General features: G+C 45.6%; 1 protein-coding gene across 7 annotated transcripts in view; it reads left to right on the forward strand.

The window, feature by feature from the left end:
* Positions 1 to 4,937: 4,937 nt before the first annotated feature.
* Positions 4,938 to 18,779, forward strand: part of Tpd52 (tumor protein D52) — a gene marked incomplete at its 5' end in the record, with an annotated part of 81,286 nt that continues 67,444 nt past the window's right edge. For 6 of the 7 annotated variants that reach the window (NM_001429762.1, NM_001401807.2, NM_001429764.1 and 3 more), the window contains 1 exon segment: positions 4,938 to 5,076. In NM_001429762.1, coding sequence (NP_001416691.1) covers positions 5,058 to 5,076 — 19 coding nt within the window. 7 annotated transcript variants of the gene reach the window in all.

Here is an 18,779-nt window from a genome sequence, read left to right on the forward strand (position 1 = left end):
GCTGGTCCCCCTCCAGCATCGCAGGAGTTGCCCACGGGCTCACTGCGAGTGAGGACAACTCGCTGTTGATGTAACGGCTCCCCACGATGATGCTCCCACTCACCCTGACTCTCTCTCTTCCACACAGGAGTAAGACAAGCTGACTCCATGACAGGTTTCAAATTGGCAATTCAGGAGATTAGGCCTAAATCTCTGTTTCCGAGACCTGGGCACGTCCAGGCAAGCCTAGGCACACAGACACTCACTCGAAATGCAACATATTTATATGGAACACATATATGCAATATATATGAAAACATGAATGTATGTATTTTGAGTCAGGGTCACTCTATGTAGCTCTGGCTGTCCTGGAACTCACTCTGTAGACAAGGCTGGCCTTGAACTCAGGAATTCCCCTCGCTTCTGCCTCCTGAGTGATAGGATTAAGGTGTTCACTACTACTGCCTGACAGGAGTTATACATTTTTGTGCATCCTTGCTGTGCATGGGCACACACACACACACAGACAGACACACACACGCAGGCGTGCGCGCGCGCGCACACACACACACACACACACACACACACATGCAGGCAGACACACACACACTGAGCCACAAACCAACCAAGGGATGTTTTTATCTTGATTTAAAAGTCCACTTATTTCTTCAATTTGTATAGTTTTTTCCCTGTGAACTATTTTTTTTTAACGCTTTTTTTTTTTTTTTTTTTTTTTTTTGGAGCTGGGGACCGAACCCAGGGCCTTGCGCTTCCTAGGTAAGCGCTCTACCACTGAGCTAAATCCCCAGCCTATTTTTTTTTTTAAATTGTGACTTTTCTCTGTGTCTTCCACATCTCTCTTCCTTAAATTCATTTTGGGGAAGAAGAGACTGCCTACTTCCTAATTAGCCCTTTAACTTATCCTTCTACCTCCCCCGCCCCCCGTCCCTGTTCTTGAGACAGAGCCTCATGTAGCCTAGGCTGGCCTGGAACTTACTGTATAGCCAAGGATAATCTTGAACTTGAATTCTCCTGCTCCTATCCCAGGAGTGCTGGGATCCCAGGTGTGCACCGCAGGCCCGGGTTTGTCCTTCTCTTTGGAACTCTCTTTTGTGCACACAAACTCCTGATGGTAAGCTGGAGTCTTTTGTGAAGTTCTGTGTGGATGTGGCTGGCACCCTCCTCTGCGGGTTTAGCATCTCCTTGCTCAGCCCTGGGAGATCGATTGCCATCACTGAGCTCTGTGTTCTCTCTTTGTCCTTGTGGGTTTGTCCCCTGACTGTAATTTTCCTAGTCTTGGGGAGGAGTAAGCATGGATATATGTTGGGAAGATAACTTAAAACCACTGAACTCTCCAAAGAATGGATTTTATGGAATATAAACTTTATGTCAGTAGAATACATTTTAAATACTTTTGGCATGTGGTGGCTTTATCAGAAAGCATGAGCGCAGATTTTAGAGATGAGGAGATTGAACCAGAGACATTTCAGTGAGAGTCCCAGGACAGTGATGGTTTAAGAGGCGGCATTTAGTGCTGATTCAGTGCACGGCAACAGCACTGTAGCACTGCCTTTGAGCAGAGGCATAGGCAGGACTGTTCAGTACTGTTCTTGTGGTCCTAGCCTATCCTACTTGCAGGTACTGGTACTGACACTTAGGAACACTGATACTTAAGCTAAGCTTTATCTCCGAAACAGTGAAACATTCTTTAAGAAACTGACTCAACAGCTCCGAAAAAAAGAAAAAGAAAAAAAAAAAAAAAAAGAAACTGACTCAAATCCAGCTCTGGGCATGCAGAGAATGCATGCTATACCCCTCATTTAGCATGAGCAGCAGCATCCTGGATTAATTCCCAAGCATTGAACAAAAAGAAGAAAAATATCAATTATATTATCAATGATTCTAAAATAGCGATGATAGTCATACCCTGGGTCGTCTTTGGCATAGACGGGAAAAATGAGAGCCCTTGACAGCAGCAACGGGGAATGCTCAGGAGAAGAGGGGCTGTGTTTCTCCTGTGCTTTTTCCTTCCTAGCCCTCATAATGTAGCTTGATGAATACCCAGAATCCAGAGCAGCTTAAGAACATACAAGAGGAGTTAAGTGGTCTGTAGCTTTTATCAACATAGCCCAGATCAATGCCTCGAAAGAAAGCATCTCCTGTTTTTCCTTAGGGATTGCACGTCAAGCCTCCATTAGTGTTCTGTACTCTTTCCGGCCATATCCCCCATATCTGTTTCTGTGCATTTCTAACTTCTTCATTTCATCTTCGAAGTCTTTTACACCCCTGTGAGGCTATAAGAGATAGCTTATATCATAGCTTATTGCCTTAAGCAATTCAGTGTTAATACATGACATCAAACAGATTTCTTTCCAAAGTCGATCCTTGATTTCTTGGGCCTCTTAGCCTTTTAGCCCCTTGAATTTTCACGATCCATGCAGGGAAAGCTGGTCTTTCTTCTGGATTCTGATGACTTCCAAACTGTGCTCCGAGGTGCCTCTTGAGTCGTCAGCAAGCTGGAACTGCCCTGGGGTCGTCACCCTAAGCAAATGAAAAGATAGGATGCCTAAGAATTTTGGATGGATAATGAACAAAAAATTTCAGTAAAATATATTGCAAATATTATGGGGGCATAAACTAATAGTAAAACAAACAAATGTACTTGTTATTTATTTGAAATTTAAATTGAGGTGGGTGTCCTATTTTACCTGGTAACTCTAGGTCTAGGCTACTGAAAGGCTACAGTCCTGGCTCCTGGCTTTAGAGAATACTAGTTTTGTGGGGGGAAGGAGGCCTCGCTACCAAACAAATGCCTCTGCTCATACTGTACCCTTTCTATAGACCGTGACCCCTCTATAGGCATGCCTCTTTGAAATTCCCTGCCTTGCCAGGCCTACAAACATTGTCAGGGCTTTTGGCCTCCTCCCCAAGATAAACTTTTCAATGGCTTGGTTGGAAGCGTGGTCAAGGAGTAGCTGATGGTGTAATGCAGGCCTAAGGAGAGAACCAGAGAAAGCCAGTGCCTGTGTTGGTACCCATTTGTGCCCCAAACTTCAGGGCTCCTGCTTCAGAAAGCTTCCAGAGCCTTTTCTATTTTGTGTGATTTTTGCTGGTTTTCAGCTTGGAGGGTATGGGCAGAGTACCACATTTCCCCTTTCTTTCTTTCTTTCTTTCTTTCTTTCTTTCTTTCTTTCTTTCTTCCTTCCTTTCTTTCTTTCTTTCCCCTTCCTTCCTTCCTTCCTTCCTTCCTTCCTTCCTTCTTTTATTTGTTTAGTGACAGGGTCCAGAAAATAAGCCTAGTGTCTTCTGCAGGCTAAAGTTACCCTATACAAGTGAGCCAGACATCTATCTATACCTTCTTTCCTCTTCTCTTCAACACTTGTGCTTGTTTTAGTCAGTGTTTTGGGAAAATAATCTACCGCTTCTTGTAAATTAACTAATGGTTTAGCTTGTAGAAGTACCTACCTAACTGGATGCTGTGGTTCATGTCTGTAGTCCCAGCTACTTGTGAGGCTGCTAACAGAAGATTATGAGGCCAGCCTAGTGTCCTGAGGTTTTCCTTGCTGTGAGGAGACAATGTGACTGAGAACTCTTATAAGGACAACATTTAATTGGGGCTGGCTTACAGGTTCAGAGGTTCAGTCCATTATCATCAAGGCGGGAACACAGCAGTGTCCCGCTTCTAACTTTGTATCCAAATGTGACAGCCGCCTCCCAAGCACTGAGACTGTAGCTGTGCACCAACACAAAATATCCCTGTATCGGGGCTGCATATGAGCCACGTGACAGGAGTTCAAATTATAGCTGCTTTAAAAAGCTGGCATAATTCTTCTCCAGTAAAAGGCAGGTCTGTGTGACCAGATTCTGCTTTTTTGTCTGTGTCAGCCATTCTTGGCTTTCCTCCTCATATTTGCACTATTTCCATTGCTCCTGTACGTATAAAGGCAAAGGAGAAACGAGTGGTCTCTCTCCCCCACCTCCCTCTCTCTCTCCCTCCCTCCCTCCCTCCCTCCCTCCCTCCCTTCCCCTACTGGTAGCACCATGTAGCCCAGGCTATCCCCGAACTTGTGCTCCCCCCACCCTCCTTCTCCTTCTTCCCTAAATAGTTTCTTTGAGGCCCAGCTAGCAAATTTTGCTCATGCCTGGGGAGCTATGGGGATTTGCTGGGGCAGTGTTTCAGTTGTACAACACGGAGTTCCTGAACAGGAAGGAAGATGAGAAAATTTACACATGTGAACGAGTATGTAAACTCTTCAAGAGATAAGGGATAAGGGGTGTTTCTTTAATATTTAAATTTAATTTTTTCTTTATTTGAGACAGGGTCTTGCATCTGGTTATGTAGTCCATGCTGGTCTCAAAAGTAGCATCTTTGCACAGGCTAGGCCTACACATTTACTACTTAGCTGCACTCCCAGACACATGGAGTTCAAGTTCTTTTTTGTATAACAGAGTTTCCTTCTAAGCCAAATTTACCATCATATTGAACACACACACACACACACACACACAGAGAGAGAGAGAGAGAGAGAGAGAGAGAGAGAGAGTACTCTAGATATATAGTTTTACGACATCTACACATAAACAACACTTCAAGAAGAGTAAGAGTTTATTTTGAGCCAAATATGATTGCCTGTGGCTCAAAAACACTGATTTAAGCCACCCCAATGACTTGTTCCTCCTTGCAAACAGCGTTTTCCGTTCAAGCAGGTGCACAGTGGGTGGAGAAAGGGGCAGTCGCTAAATCAGAATCCTGGGAGGAAACTTTCCCGGTTGCAAACTTAAGGTGGAAGAGCAAACGCCACGGGCTCGCGGCTGCCTGCGCAGCCTCGGGGTCCCCTTCCCTGCCAGCTCCTCCCCTGGTCTTTGCCGACCTTCCGCACCCCTGCCCAGCGCCGCCGCCCGAGCCGACGTGGCGGAGCGCACAGGTCGCGGTCAGGTGGTCGGTGACGCCCGGGACCGGCTCCCGGGAGGGCGGCGCCGACGCCCGGGGTGGGGACTGCGCGGGCGGCCGCGGGCGGAGCGCGGAGCGGCGCGGAGGAGCGCGGCGGGCGGAGCGCCGGGAGCGAGGTGGCTCAGACATGGACCGTGGCGAGCAAGGTAGGCGGCTGCTGGCTCCTGGCTGCCGAGCGGAGCCCCGGAGCCGCGCCTGGGAGACCCCAACCCGGTCCGCTTCGTGGCGGAGCCGGGGAGTCTCTTACCAGCGCGGAGCGGGAGGAGGGCCCGCGCCGCGGGAGCGGGAGAGTGAGTGTGCTCCGGCGTGCCCGAGCGACTGTGCGCGGTCGCGTGCGAGTGTGCGGGGAGGAGAAGGGTGGCGAGAGGCCACGGAGGTGCTAGGATGCGCGCAGGGAGGGCCACCGCGCTGGCTTTGGTGTCACCAGCAGATCCTGGAAGTGATGGCGTTTTGATGGGACCAAGACTTGTGAAGACTTCCTGCTCGCCAGTTGGGATTGTTGGTGGCCTTTGAGCCCGTGAGCCACAGTGTTTGGATGTAGATATTTGCCATAAGAGGAGTCCCCAAACTGTAGAGTGCAGTCTGTGGGTTTGGTTGGGGGAAGGGAGCTTTCACGACCTGAGTCTTAGTTACCAGCCAGGTGAATCGCACAGTAGGGAACCTTTGGTTTCCCGCACCAAGGTGTTCCTTTTACTTCCTAAGATAGCTAGTCAAGTGAAATTGCCCGGAATAGAATCAACGGAGATGTGGCCAGAAGCAGATTATGATTTTTAATGGAAATATTGCCTACATTGGAGAGCTCTGCTGTGAAACTGGCCTGGTTGGGCACTCCTGAAAAGGGTATAGGAGTGCTAAAGAAAACGCCAAGTGTTTTGGAAGTGGTTTTAGGAATCATTCCTGGTGTTTGCCCCTGGTATGAGTATCAAGGATGAGTCTTTGAAAATGTAAATAAAACTGTATTTCACAAGTATTGTGTGTCTTTTACCTATGATTAATTTGTAAGGTAGGTTTTTTTTTTAACGTAGTAATCCCTCCTTTCTCTTCCCCCCCCCCACCCCGCGATAATTTCACGATCACTCCATGAGTTTCCTGCTACTCATGTACCTATACAAATGCACACACGCTGTCTAGACTTTTGGTTTTTGGGGTTGCAACCCGTGTTGCCTCTTTGAGCCTGAGTTAACTAGGTAACTTGTTCTTTGTATGTCAGTGAGTTAGAAAGTTTGTACTGGGAAAGTTGGGAAACCTGGGACGCCTGTATATTCCATTTGACCTTGCCTGCAGACTGTGTCAGGGTGCATATGTTAGTGCGCTCTATGTGTGCTTGCCTATGAATCTGTTTTTTTTTTTTTGTTGTTTTGTTTTTTTTGTTTTGTTTTTTGTTTTTTGTTGTTGTTTTTTTTTTTTTTTGCCATGTTTAATATACTGATGGTTTTAGTAAAGTCTGCTACTTTCAAGTGTGCTGAAGGGCTGTTTGGTTTCCGTGTCTGTGTGATTGTTTTAATGAACTGTATGTTTTAGCCCAGCAGCTGTCTCAGCCCTTGGTGCCTCTGTAGCATTCCAGCAGGCTGATGTGCTCTGTGTGGTTTTATGGGACTTGTTTTTTTTTTAAGTTCCTTATTCTAGGACTTGTAAAGTGAGTCTTTGCAGGCTGCTACTGTAGCTGTCAGCTGTGCACCCTGTCGCCTCCTTGAAGAGCACGGAAGGGTTGGGAGGCTGGGTCCTCAGGGAAGCCTACTGCCTTATTCTTGCTAGATTTCCTAGTACCTTTGTGACAGGTGGCCTACCTGTCTCTAGTCAGCCAGTCCCCCAGGGAACAGGGAGGGACCCCACAAAGCTTGTTAGTGCCTAAGCTGAAAGTGCTTGTGGAGCTTCTGCCAGCTGCTGACCTCTGCTTTTTTTCTGGGATCAGACTGTGCTGGCAGGACAGGTGAGTTTACCTGTAATGGGCCTTTGGATTGGTAGAGCAAGGGCTTCAGCATGAAGTGCATCTGGGAGGGACTCCAGGCTTCCTGTTGGGTGGCAGTGACACGTGCAATTTTAAACCTGGTATACTGTGTTGGCTGGGATAGAGTGCAGCAAACTGGTTGTGTCCTTAATTGTGAGGGCTTGTTGTTGTCCTGTCTGTCTGTCTGTCTGTCTGTCTATCTGCAGAAATATTTCAATCTATATCAGAAACTGTCTGGATTTATATTTTGTATGCTTGGAGTTTTCTTAACCCTTGTCCCTTATAACATCACAGAAGTTTAGCTGTGCCGATAAATGTCCTCCTTCTTGTCTTACATGAACTCCATTGAAAAGGTCTTAAATTTTCTTGTTTGTTGGTGCCGCTAATCTACCTTTTGCTACTGATTTTCTTAGCAGACCTCTAAGCTTAAAAACAGTGTTGGGTTCTTTGATACTTTGTAATCTGTGCCCAGATTTTACTGTTTTATTTTTCTACTTTGTGTTTAGACGCTGGGTCCCATCCAGCCCTTCTGTTGTACTGGCTCTCAACCTTCAACTGCAAAGCTCCGAAAGGCATTTTTCAGGGAGGGCACAGGAAACTCGATGTGTGTAATGTTTCCTATGCTGCCACTTGCTAGCTGGAGCGTGCCTGTGTGAAGACAAAGCCCTCCTGCCTCCTTTTAAGGGCTGAATACATATTTATAAGCAAGGACTCCCTTATGCCATTAAGAATTGTAGTATGTCAGCAGCAGTTGCCCACACGCTCAGCATGTTGTTAGCTTAAACAGAGTAATGTTTTAAGGGGAAAGAGGAAAGGCTGCCAGGGCCACAAACCTGGGAGAGAACGAGTGGGTAGGCAAAGAACAATAGAGTGATGTGTTGTTAATATTTGACCCTTTAGCCTTAGAGTTAGGACAGATCTGGGATGCCCTTTATTTAAAAGGGAAGCAGGTGTAAAGCAGAGAAAGATGGACATCCTAAAAGGTGTGCTCCCCAGACCCTGGGAGTGGCCTGCCCACGTTAGGAACCTCTCTGTTCATCTGTTCAGTACTGCCCGTTTCATCATGGTATGGATATCTTAGTTATCCTCCACTTCCTGCTTTTGTTTTTGGTGGCAACCTGCCTGGTCCTCAGGGGGAAAAGCCAGCAGTAAAAGTAGCTGTGTTCTCTTAGCAGGCTCTTAAAATGGAATAATCTATGTGTGTAATAAAAACACATTAGACACCCCCAGTTCAGAGCAGAACAGAGAAGGCCCAGTCCATGGGGATGTGCCATGGAGCCCTTCCTAGCAGGCTAACCTCATTTTCTACCCTCTTGAGGTTAATTTACTGTTTTAATTGTTGACTCTTATAAAAATCTCTTTTGAGACTCTCTCAAACATTATTTAAATTGGCTGGGTACCAGTTGTGCAGAGACCATAGTTTTTACGTTTTTTTAATTAAACAAAGAAATCAAAGGATTTATTGATTGTTTGATTGATTTAGACAGGGTTTTGCTCTGTAGCCCAGGCTGGCCTAGAACTTGCAGTCTGTGTTCTGGGGTCATAGGTGTAGGTCACCATGCCTGTTGAATTGGGGGTACTTAAGATGTTAGTGATAATCGGGGAGAAAAAGAATATTCCAATCTAAAAGTACTTTCTGGTACTAAAATAGTTGTTTATTTTAGAAGAATTGGAAATGTGGATGAAGAGAAAGGAAATAAAACCACTTTTAACACCATTCTGACAATTCATAGTGTGATTGTGTGTCTACCCTTTTAAATGGGCAAGTCATAAAGCTGGAGCGTTGAGCGTCTGTAAAGTATCTTTTACTCGCCTGTGCAATTGTCTCGGAGGCTCACTACCTCAGTCGATAACCTAGGCCTAGTCCTGGAAGCTTCTGGTCTCCATACAATCTTATCTAGGCCTAGAATGCTTTCAAGCCTTTGAAAATTACTGCTGAATAAACTCACCCTTCCTAATTCTTTCTGAACTCTGACGTCTGATTCAACTCAGCTGTTCTGACTCAAACTCCTCTCCACGATGGCTGATTTAATCTGTCTTCCCTTTTGGCCTCTGATTAAATAACTCTGCCTGGCCTCATACTGACTCTGGCAATCTGATCTGATCTTCTGGCCCTTTTCATTCTCTCTCGTTCTTTCTTCACCTGTGTCTAGCTTGTTCTCCCCCCCCCCCCCCCCCCCCCCGCAATCTGTCTCTATACCACTGTCCTGGTAAAACTGCCCTCTCTCCTCGTCCCTCTCTGCTGTGCTCTCTTAAGCAGCCTCTCTTTTCTCTCCTTCTCCTGAGATTTGGGCAGATCCTATTCTGTCAAATCTTTTTCCGATTTGTTACTTTGTCTGCCATTCAATTAGACATCACTTTCAAACCTGGGTGCTTTCTTCTACAAACTAACTTTACCTTCATTTTTGGGATTAAAGATGTGTACTGGGCCGGGGAGATAGCTCAGTGGTTAAGAGCACTCACTGCTCTTCCAAAGGTCCTGAGTTCAATGCCCAGCAACCACATGGTGGCTCACAACCATCTGTAATGGGATCTGATGCCCTCTTCTGGTGTGTCTGAAGAGAGTGACAGTATATATATATATATATATATATATATATATATATATACACACACACATATATACATATATATACACATATATATACGTATATATACATATATATGTTATATTATATATTATATATGTGTATTAAGGTATGTGCTAAGGCTGAATCACACCACAACAGGAAACAGGTTATTTTAGTAACTAGCGTAACCATCTCAGGTTCACAGTGCAACAGCATCCTGTTTTATAACTAGTCCTTTAAAAATAAACTCTATATTTAAACCAGGCTTGGTGGTCCCAGTCTGGCATACCAGCCCCTCAGTAGCTTGAGGCAGGAGGATCTCAAGTTCCAGGTTGGCCTGGGCTACAAAGTGAGCTCAAGGTCACTTTGAAAGAGTAAAAAGGCAAGTTAGACTAGCTCAGACCAGGTGAATCTTTCTAACTTGTCAAGGCTGTCGACTTATTCTCTAGAACTGCCACTCAAAAGAAAACCTCAGCCTTCACAACGTAGCAACAATTCCTTCATACATATGTATATACATATATATGAAATCTGTAATTTTATTATTTTTAAAGTTTTTTAAAAAATATTTATTTACTTATTATATATGACTACACTGTAGTCGTCTTCAGACACAACAGAAGAGGGCATCGGATCCCCTTACAGAATTACAGATGGTTGTGAGCCACCATGTGGGTGCTGGGATTTGAACTCAGGACCTCTGGAAGAGCAATCAGTGCTCTTAACCACTGAGCCATCTCTCCAGCCCCATTTTATAATTTTTTGTGTATGGGTGTTTTGCCTGCCTGTATATATCCAGAGCAAAGTTTCCTTTGTTTCTTTTGATGGGGCTGTTGGGTGAACTGGATCTCAGAACCCAGGTAACAGCATGTTCCAGCAACTTCATTGCTCTATGTGTGTGTGCATGTTCCACAGCCAGAGCAAGGCAGGCACTTTTCTTTCTCTCCACCTTATGCTTTAGATGCAGCCTCTCTCTGAAGCTGACGCTTGCCATTTTAGCCAGGCTGGTGAGCTCCTGGAATTGCCTGTCTCTCTCTCCAGTGTTGGGGTTGTATGCATTGGTCATGCTGTCTTGCTTTTTACTTGGGTGCTGTTTGTTTTGTTTTGTTTGAGACAAGGTTTCTCTGTGCTGCCCTGGCTGTCTTGGAGCTCGTTTTGTAGACCAGGCTGGCCTTGAACTCACAGACATCTATCTACCTTTGTCTGCTTCTTAAATGCTAGGATCAAAGTCGTGCGTCACTGCCTTTGCACGACTCTTGCAGTGCTAGCTGTTGCCCACTAAGCACCTTTTTTTTTGAATGTGTGTGCATCATGACTGTAGGAAGAATTCTTAGAGGAGTGTGACTGTTCACTTTTGATTGTGCCAAATCCTGCTTGTGGAAATGGAGCCAATTATTCCGCCAGCATGTGTTAATGTCTGCTCCCTACACCACGTGGTCACAGCATTCCTGTACAAGCTCAGCTTTACCTATCTTACAAAAGAAACAATTCTCCTCTCCCTCTCCGCTCCTCGTCACCCCAACCCTCTTCTCCATCCTCCCCCTCTCTTTATTTGGAGACAAGCTCTCACCAAGTAGCCCATATTGGCCTCATGTGTGTTGTAAGCCCTTGGCCTCAGCCTCAGCTGTGAGCACCACACGGGCCGATGTCCTTTTCTGATAGGAAAGTGTATCCACTCTTTCTGCATGTTTCAAATTTACATTTCATTTTCAGCAAAACGTTCAGCCGTAATCGTTGTGTCGTGTGAATTTTATCTGTAAAGCTCAGCCTTCTGTCCTTGACCGAGGGGCTGATGTGAGGGCGGACGTTTGTTTTCCTTAGGTCGAGATTTCTTCATTGACTTTATGGTGGTTTTTCTTTCTTTCCAAGCAGGAATACTAACCAATTATCCTTTTCATTTATAACATCTAGCTTATGAATCATTCCTAGAAATGTCTTCTTCACTCCGACTTCACATTTCATGCTTTTATCTTTTTACATCTAAGTCTTCCATCCATCTGGAGTTTATTTTAATCGGAGGTGTGAAGTGAGACCCTCAGCTAGGCGGTGGTGGCACTGGAGGGGAAGGGGGGACAACTCTTGAGTTTGAGGTGAGCCTGGGCTACAGAGTTAGTTCTAGGACAGCCTGGGCTACAGAGAAAGCCTGTTTCCAAAAAAACAAAAGAGGAGGAGGAAGAGGGGATGGGGGAGGAGAGCGAGGGACAGAGTTGGGGGGGGGAGAGAGAGAGAGAGAGAGAGAGAGAGAGAGAACGAACACCTCTACCCCTCTGTCTGTCTGCCCACTTGCTGCCCAGTTCCTAACACCATCTCTTGTCCAACAGGTTTTCCCTCTCTGACTTGCAGGCTGTTGTCAGGCTCTGCACTCTTGCTTTCTCTTTTTCCTCCTTGATTTGTGTGTTCACTGCCTGCAGCTAATTTCACGAGATGTAAGACATGCTGTGAAAGACACATCTCCTCCTCCATTGTTTCATTTTGGGTTTTTTTTTTTTTTGGTTTGCTGTCAGACTTTACTATGCTTGCCAGATTTTATTTCCAAACGAGTCCTACAGTTAACCTGCCCAGGTAGAAATTGAGTGGAAATGCTGTGAGCATATCCCTTTTTCTTTCTGTAGAATCAGAATCCTCTACTTCCCTTCCTCCCCCTTCCCCTCTTTCCCTCCCCCTCCCTCCCCACTTCTCCACTCCTCCGTGCCTTTCCCAGTCTCTCACCTTTAGCTCTAGACAGGCTTACCCTCATGGTCCTCTTGAAAGCTGTAACCATAGATGTGCAGCAACATACACCGTGTAGTCTGCTGTTTTTTCTTTAATTACTATGGAACACCTTGAATAATGTTTGTCAGAGTCATACTGTGTTTACAGTTTGCTTTGGATGCTGTAAGATAATAAGCAATTTACCACAGACAAAGATGATGATTTCGTGGCTTCACTGTTGTAGTGTTTCAGGAAGGACTGGAATCCTCCCTTAGGTTTAATCCAGTCTCCTCCTTTCAGAGTTAATCCAGTCTGGCATCTATGGCCAAGGGACCCCCTTCTCACAGAGGTGGTTTCACCTTAAGCTGTGCCACAGCGGCAGGTTCAGGAAGAGTAATTACCGCCTGATGAGACGATTGCCTTTCCCTCCCCAACCTTTGCTTCTCTGCTGCTGCCCCTGGTGCCATCCTTGTTCCTGTGGGGCTGTCTACCTGTCCCAGCACAGAATGAAATAAAAAAAATATATATTTGTATGTGCATGTATATATATATATATATATATATACACACACATATACAAATATGTACATATATACACTATATACATATATGCATATATACACATATGTACACTATATATATACACATATGCACACACATATACACACACATATATACTATATACATATATGCATGTATATACACACATGTACACTATATATACACATATGCACACACATATACACACACATATATACTATATACATATATGCATGCATACACATATATGTACACTATATACACATATGCACACACACACATATATATACACACATATATACACTATATACACATATGCACACACACACACACACACACACTATATATACATACACACACACCACACACTATGTTACCTTGGTTCTTTTCTTCTCTAATGGTCCCTTCCCCGTCATGTGGCTCCTCTGTTACGTGGCTGACCTCCATGATGGCTTAATGGAAACATCATGACTTTCTCTCTTCCTTTGCGTGTGTTCCTCCACTTGCACTGCTGAGACTTACAGCTTGTCTTCCTTGGGTTTTCTTTGGAACTCCATTCAGTAAGAGACCTCTTTTCAATTCTTGCATTAATGAGTAAGAAGCCCAAGAGATGAGCCTGGTTTCCCTGGTATCAGGTGACCATGACGGGACCTCTGCTGTTTGGAGGTCGGATTCTGTTTTTGTCATTACAGATAATGCTGTAAGAGAAACAGTTTATCATGGGTTTCCTAGAGCATAGGGAGGATGCTAACGCGAACATTAGAACTTTTAATCATTGTTACTAGAAAAATTTGTTGCCATTTTTCTTGTAAAAAGTATTTAGAACTTAGCTCAACATGGTAGTCACTCCTGTGATCTCAGCACCCTGGGAAGCTGAGGCAGGAGGATTGCCAGGTGTTAAATTTAAACCTATTGCTCTGTTGTGCTTGGCTTATTTCATTTGGTGCTGTGTCCGTGCCCTTAGGGTTCATCCACAGTGTGATGTGTGGTATGATTGTCATCTGGGGACTGGAGACATTCTGTGTGTGTGTTCTACATCTTCTGTGTTATTTGCCTGGCCTTCTTCTTCCTCTTGCTTCTGGGACTAGTACCACAGCAAACATATCTCCTTTAAATACTGCCATCTCCTCAGATATATGTGACATTCATTAACAATGTCTCTAGCCAACCTTTTACATTTTGGAAAAACCTGTGTATTGTTTTCTAAAATGTGTCCCCACCAGAAGTGCTCAGGGCTGCCATTTTTCCACATCGTCACCCACACTTGCCTGTTTCTTGTGATTCCTGTGATAAGTGGTCATCCTAAAGGATGACAGGAATGCTTGGTTGTGGCTTTGATTTGCATTTCTGATGGTGAGGAATGGTTGGCATCTTTGCATATTGTTTATCAGAGAAGGGTCTTTTGAAGCCCTTTGTTTTTGTTGTTGTTGACTTGAAGAGTTCTTTATATATTGTAGATACTGATCCTCTATTGTCATGGTTTGTAAGTATATTTTCCTGTTCTATAGCTTGACTTTTTACTTCCTTAATTGTTTTTTCTTCTATGTTGATTTCCTGACTTAAAAAAAAATAAGACATATGGTTGAAAAATATCAGTTTTATGTTTCAAATTTCTATTTCCTAGGAGGTGTGGATGGTTTTTTGGCTATTTGTGGTTCCTTTTGAGATTTTTTTTTAAGCTACTCACTCTTCTTAATAAAGCTCATGCCTCCCATTATCTTCCCCTTCCCTTACACGTGGTGTGCTCTGTGGCCCTAAGCACTTTACACATTACACATCCCTCCATCCCCACAAAACCATCTTCCTTCCCTAATTCTTAGCCCTTTATTTTTCTTACTTTTCTTACTTACTCTTAGCCAGTTCAGTTCATGTTTTTCTTACCACTTAGGCTATGTTGTACTTTAAAAAAAAAGATTTATTTATGTATACGAGTACACTGTAACTGTCTTTAGACACACCAGAAGAGGGCATCGGATCCCATTACAGATGGCTGTGAGCCACCATGTGGTTGCTGGGAATTGAACTCAGGACCTCTGGAAGAGCAGTCAGTATTTCAACCACTGAGTGATCTCTCTCTCCAGCCCCTATGTTGCACTTTTAAATGTCAACTAGCAAAATATAGTATTAAGAGTAAATACTTTTAAGTGACATTTTGGGCATACTGTGATGTCTCTGAGTGACCTTTGATACTTCTTTCTTGGAGTTTGTCTGTCTTAAGACTTTAAAGGCTTTGGTAATCAGTACTAAAAACAGTGGTCTCAGCCATTCATTTGCATATCTTAACTCATGAAGACACTTGTTGGAGAAAAATGCAAATTCAGTTTTAACAATTGCATGTATAAAGACTGGAAACTCACTGGATCACGTGATCCCTGCTGCATTCTTTCTCAGCCAGTGTGGATGGGCTCCCACATGGAGGCTGTGGCTCCCTCAACAGCCAGGAAAAGGATGGAGCGTGGTTTATGCAGCCTTCTTGCGATGTTGCTCCACACTCAGTATGGGCGTTTCTAGGAGGCTGACTGGAAGCACGGGCCTCATCACACAGTGCTGGTTGGAAGACGTCAGCATGAATGGAGTCAGACTGGAGTAGACAGAAAAAGCTAAGGATAAGGGAGAGAAACTGGCTCTGCCTAGAGACAAGAATATATGTTCAAATATGCTTCTAGCTTTATATAAACCACAGAAGCGTGTTTTGTAAATAGAACAGAGACTGGTTCTTTCCTTCTGCAGTGTATCTGTGTAAATGCCTTGTCTATATAAAGTGGATAGCGATGTTTAAGCTTGTGTCGGGCAGAGGTTGTTAGTGGCTTGTCATTTCTTTAGTCAGTCAGGTCTGTCAGTGTCCCTAATGCCTCCAGAGCCAAAGAAGCACGGGTGGCCTCATTTGTTTACCTCCCAGGCTGTCCTGGATCTGAATGTTGCCCAGAAGCACCTTGAGCAAGTGTCTGTTCCTTCTGCCGCCCTTTTTAAGCACTAGGGTTACAGGCGTGTGTGCTCCTGACCTTGATTTATGCAGTGCTGGAGATCACATCCACAGCCTCCTGTGTGCTGCGCTAATGCTCTGCCCACTGAGCTCCAGACCCCTCAGTGCATGTTAGAATGGCTTCTTTGAATGTTATTGTGAGGGACATAGCACTCTGGTGACCACGCCAGAGCTGAAATTTTCCATTTACTGTTTTCAGGGCATGGTTGTCCCTGAGCTCCCGAAACTGTGGGAAATGAACCCACGCCGAGCAGCCGCCTGCGTCAGAACCCCAGTGGGATGCCCACAGGAGCACCAGTCATCCTGAAATGTTCTGCATGTTGCTTTCTGAGTCTCTCAGCCCTCCTGCCATTTTCAGTTGTCTGTGGGCCATAGTTACAGTGGCCACATCTTCCCAAGATCTACTCTGCTAGAAATTACCCTAATCAGACCTTCGTTTCTAAGAAAATAACACTGGGTCTAAGAGCAGCTTAGTGTATGATTGCTGGGCAGGGCACAACTCCCTTTTTTGGAGACGTTTTTCTCACAGCTAATTAAAACAAAGCTGGAATCCAGAGGAACAGGGTGTCAGCCCTGCCTCCCAGTTGCCGGCATTTTCTGGAGTCCTTTTAGTAGTATGACAGCATTTCCGGAGTGTTTGCTGTGTGCCAGCCTTCATTATAAATGCGTCCAAGCAGGTGCTGGGGTGACTCCACTTTACAGGATAACTTCTCCACAGCACAGTACTTGGCACAGACAGATCTGGGCTTCTGACCTGTGATGTCTGGCTGACATGCCGTTGTCCAAGTGAGCATCATCTGGGACTTACTCAGTGTCCCTTTTCCCTCGGAGGGCAGTAGCAGAGCTACTGTGGAGTGTGGAAGGTGCACTAAGAAGTGAGAGCCTGTATGTCCGTCTGTCCTCTCGACTCAGCTAATTGGAAACGTTGAAGGCAAAGAATGTTGGGTACGACGTCACATCTGGGTTCCAGGTTTCATGTGACTTCTGGTTCTGAGGCACTGGGCAGGTCAGTTCACCTGTCTGACATTGCTGCTGCCCTACCTAGCTACAGGTGCAACTGACACTGAAGTTGAACGTTAGGTGACGCTGGAGTACTTGAACCTAGTGATCCCAATGCAGATCCAACGTCATGGCCTTTCTATAGCATGACCACCTGCAGGCTCAGAGTCGTATGGACTGACCCTCACAGGGAGCAGATGACGTGAAAGCTGTATTACTTTACCAGGGAGGAAGCCGGCAACTCTGGGCTGGGTCCACAGAGGACCCAAAGTAGACGGTGGCATTGGAACTCCAGAAGGCTGGAGTGCACTGGAGGGTTTCGTGCTCCAGGCAGGGTATGTGGTACTGGAGATGAGGACCTTGGGAGGCGATTTGGTCATGAAGGCTGAACTCATGGCTAGGGTTGATGCACCCCCCGCCCCCACCCTGTCAGTCTGTCTGTCTCTGTCTCCATCTCTCTGCTTATGTCTGTATGCACATGCACGTGGAGGCTAGAAGTCAGGTTCCTATGTTGTTTTTCAGGTGCTGAGTCTTCCTTGCTTTTAGAGATAGGGTCTCTCTCCATCTTGGAGAGATAGGTGAACCTCTCCATCTTGGCTAGGCTGACTGCCAGTGAGCTCCAGTGATCCTCCTGTCTCTACCTTTCAGGTGGGATTACACACTACCTTGGCTAGCTTTTTTTTTTTTTAAACAACCAAGTCCCCCTAAAAATATAGGCTCTTAGTATTGATCTCTGTCCATCCACCACATAAGGACAGAGCAACAACAATCTGTGAACCAGAAACCACGGCTTGTGCCGGGCTCCTGGTCTGCCACCACCTCCGTTTTGGGCATTAGCCAAAAGCCTAAGAAGTGGTGTGTTGAAGCCGCTCTGTGGTCTTTGAACCACTTGAGCTGACAGAGACCAAGTACAGTGGAGAGAAGGGAGGAAAAGGAGTTTGTAAGGAAGACCCTGAGCGCAAGCAGAGTGTTTGGCAAGACGTAGAAATGGCTTGTGCCTGGGGTTTAAGGTGATCCTTTTGAGTATAAATGAAGGTTCTTGTGAGTGAGGGTCAGGAATTTGGATTATAAAATGTCACTTGGCTGATGCATAGGACATAGGTGATGCATAGGGAGAGCCACTGTGTTCCAGGCCTGAGTTGAGAAGGCTGTGGGAACTGGGTGTGCTGGGTTCCTGGGAGGCCTCAGGGAGAATAATTCCGGTGTCGAGAGACTCAGGTGGGGAAAAAAGCAGGGAAAGGGTTTCATAATGGATATAGAAAGAACTGTGCTAGCCAGAAAACACAGAGGACTGGACACCGGGAGGGAGACAGTGAGTGCTGAGAGCTGTTCGCTTCTGAGGTCTGCTCCCATGTAAGCGGGACTGGAGGATTGATGCTTGAGGGTAGGGTCACCCAGAACCCCAGCTCTCTAGTGGGGGAGGGGCGGTGCTAGAAGACTCCAACTGCTAGGTTCCTCGGATCCCCGCGTCTGTCGGCCATATCTCGCATGTGGCCCCTGGGTGCCTACGTGTCTTACAAGCTTGCTCAGGGCTTCTCGGGCAGAGTCCTGGGAGAGACAGGCTGGCTGGAGCGATGTGGCTTTTTATAGCCTTGCTTTGTAAGTCACATGATGTCGATTTTATGTCATTCCAGTAGTTAGAACTGTGTCACTGAGAGCAGCTTGGGAGAGAGAAAGTAGACTCCAGCTTTGGGTAGGAAGCATGTCAGTAAGTGCAGACTTGTGTTTTAAGGTGACTACATCTTTGGGTGTGGCCTCCGTGCAGATCTGTTCAGAGAAAGGTGGGCCAAATGTCAAAGTTCAGGATACCTGACATTGGGCAATATGATGACCACAGAGAAACTAAAGCAAAAGAGAGACGCCTGGCCCGTGAACCTTCCCGGTGTGAATTAGGAAATAGGTAGGCTTCTGATGTGTGTGGAGAGGGGGGTGAGGGAGGTGAACAGGTTGAAACCAGCCTCTCAGATGAGATTTCCAGGATTTTCCCATTGAGGCTTCGGAGAACAGGGAGGAGGGGAGGTTCAGCCCGAGCCTGGGAATGGAGGATGGGAGGTAGCCAATCAGGGATGCTCCTTTGGGAAGAGTCCAGAGGTGCCTGAACAGAAACTTTGGATTAAA

The sequence above is a fragment of the Rattus norvegicus genome, chromosome 2 (assembly GCF_021556685.1).
Source record: "Rattus norvegicus strain SHRSP/BbbUtx chromosome 2, alternate assembly SHRSP_T2T, whole genome shotgun sequence".
Lineage (NCBI taxonomy): Eukaryota > Metazoa > Chordata > Mammalia > Rodentia > Muridae > Rattus > Rattus norvegicus.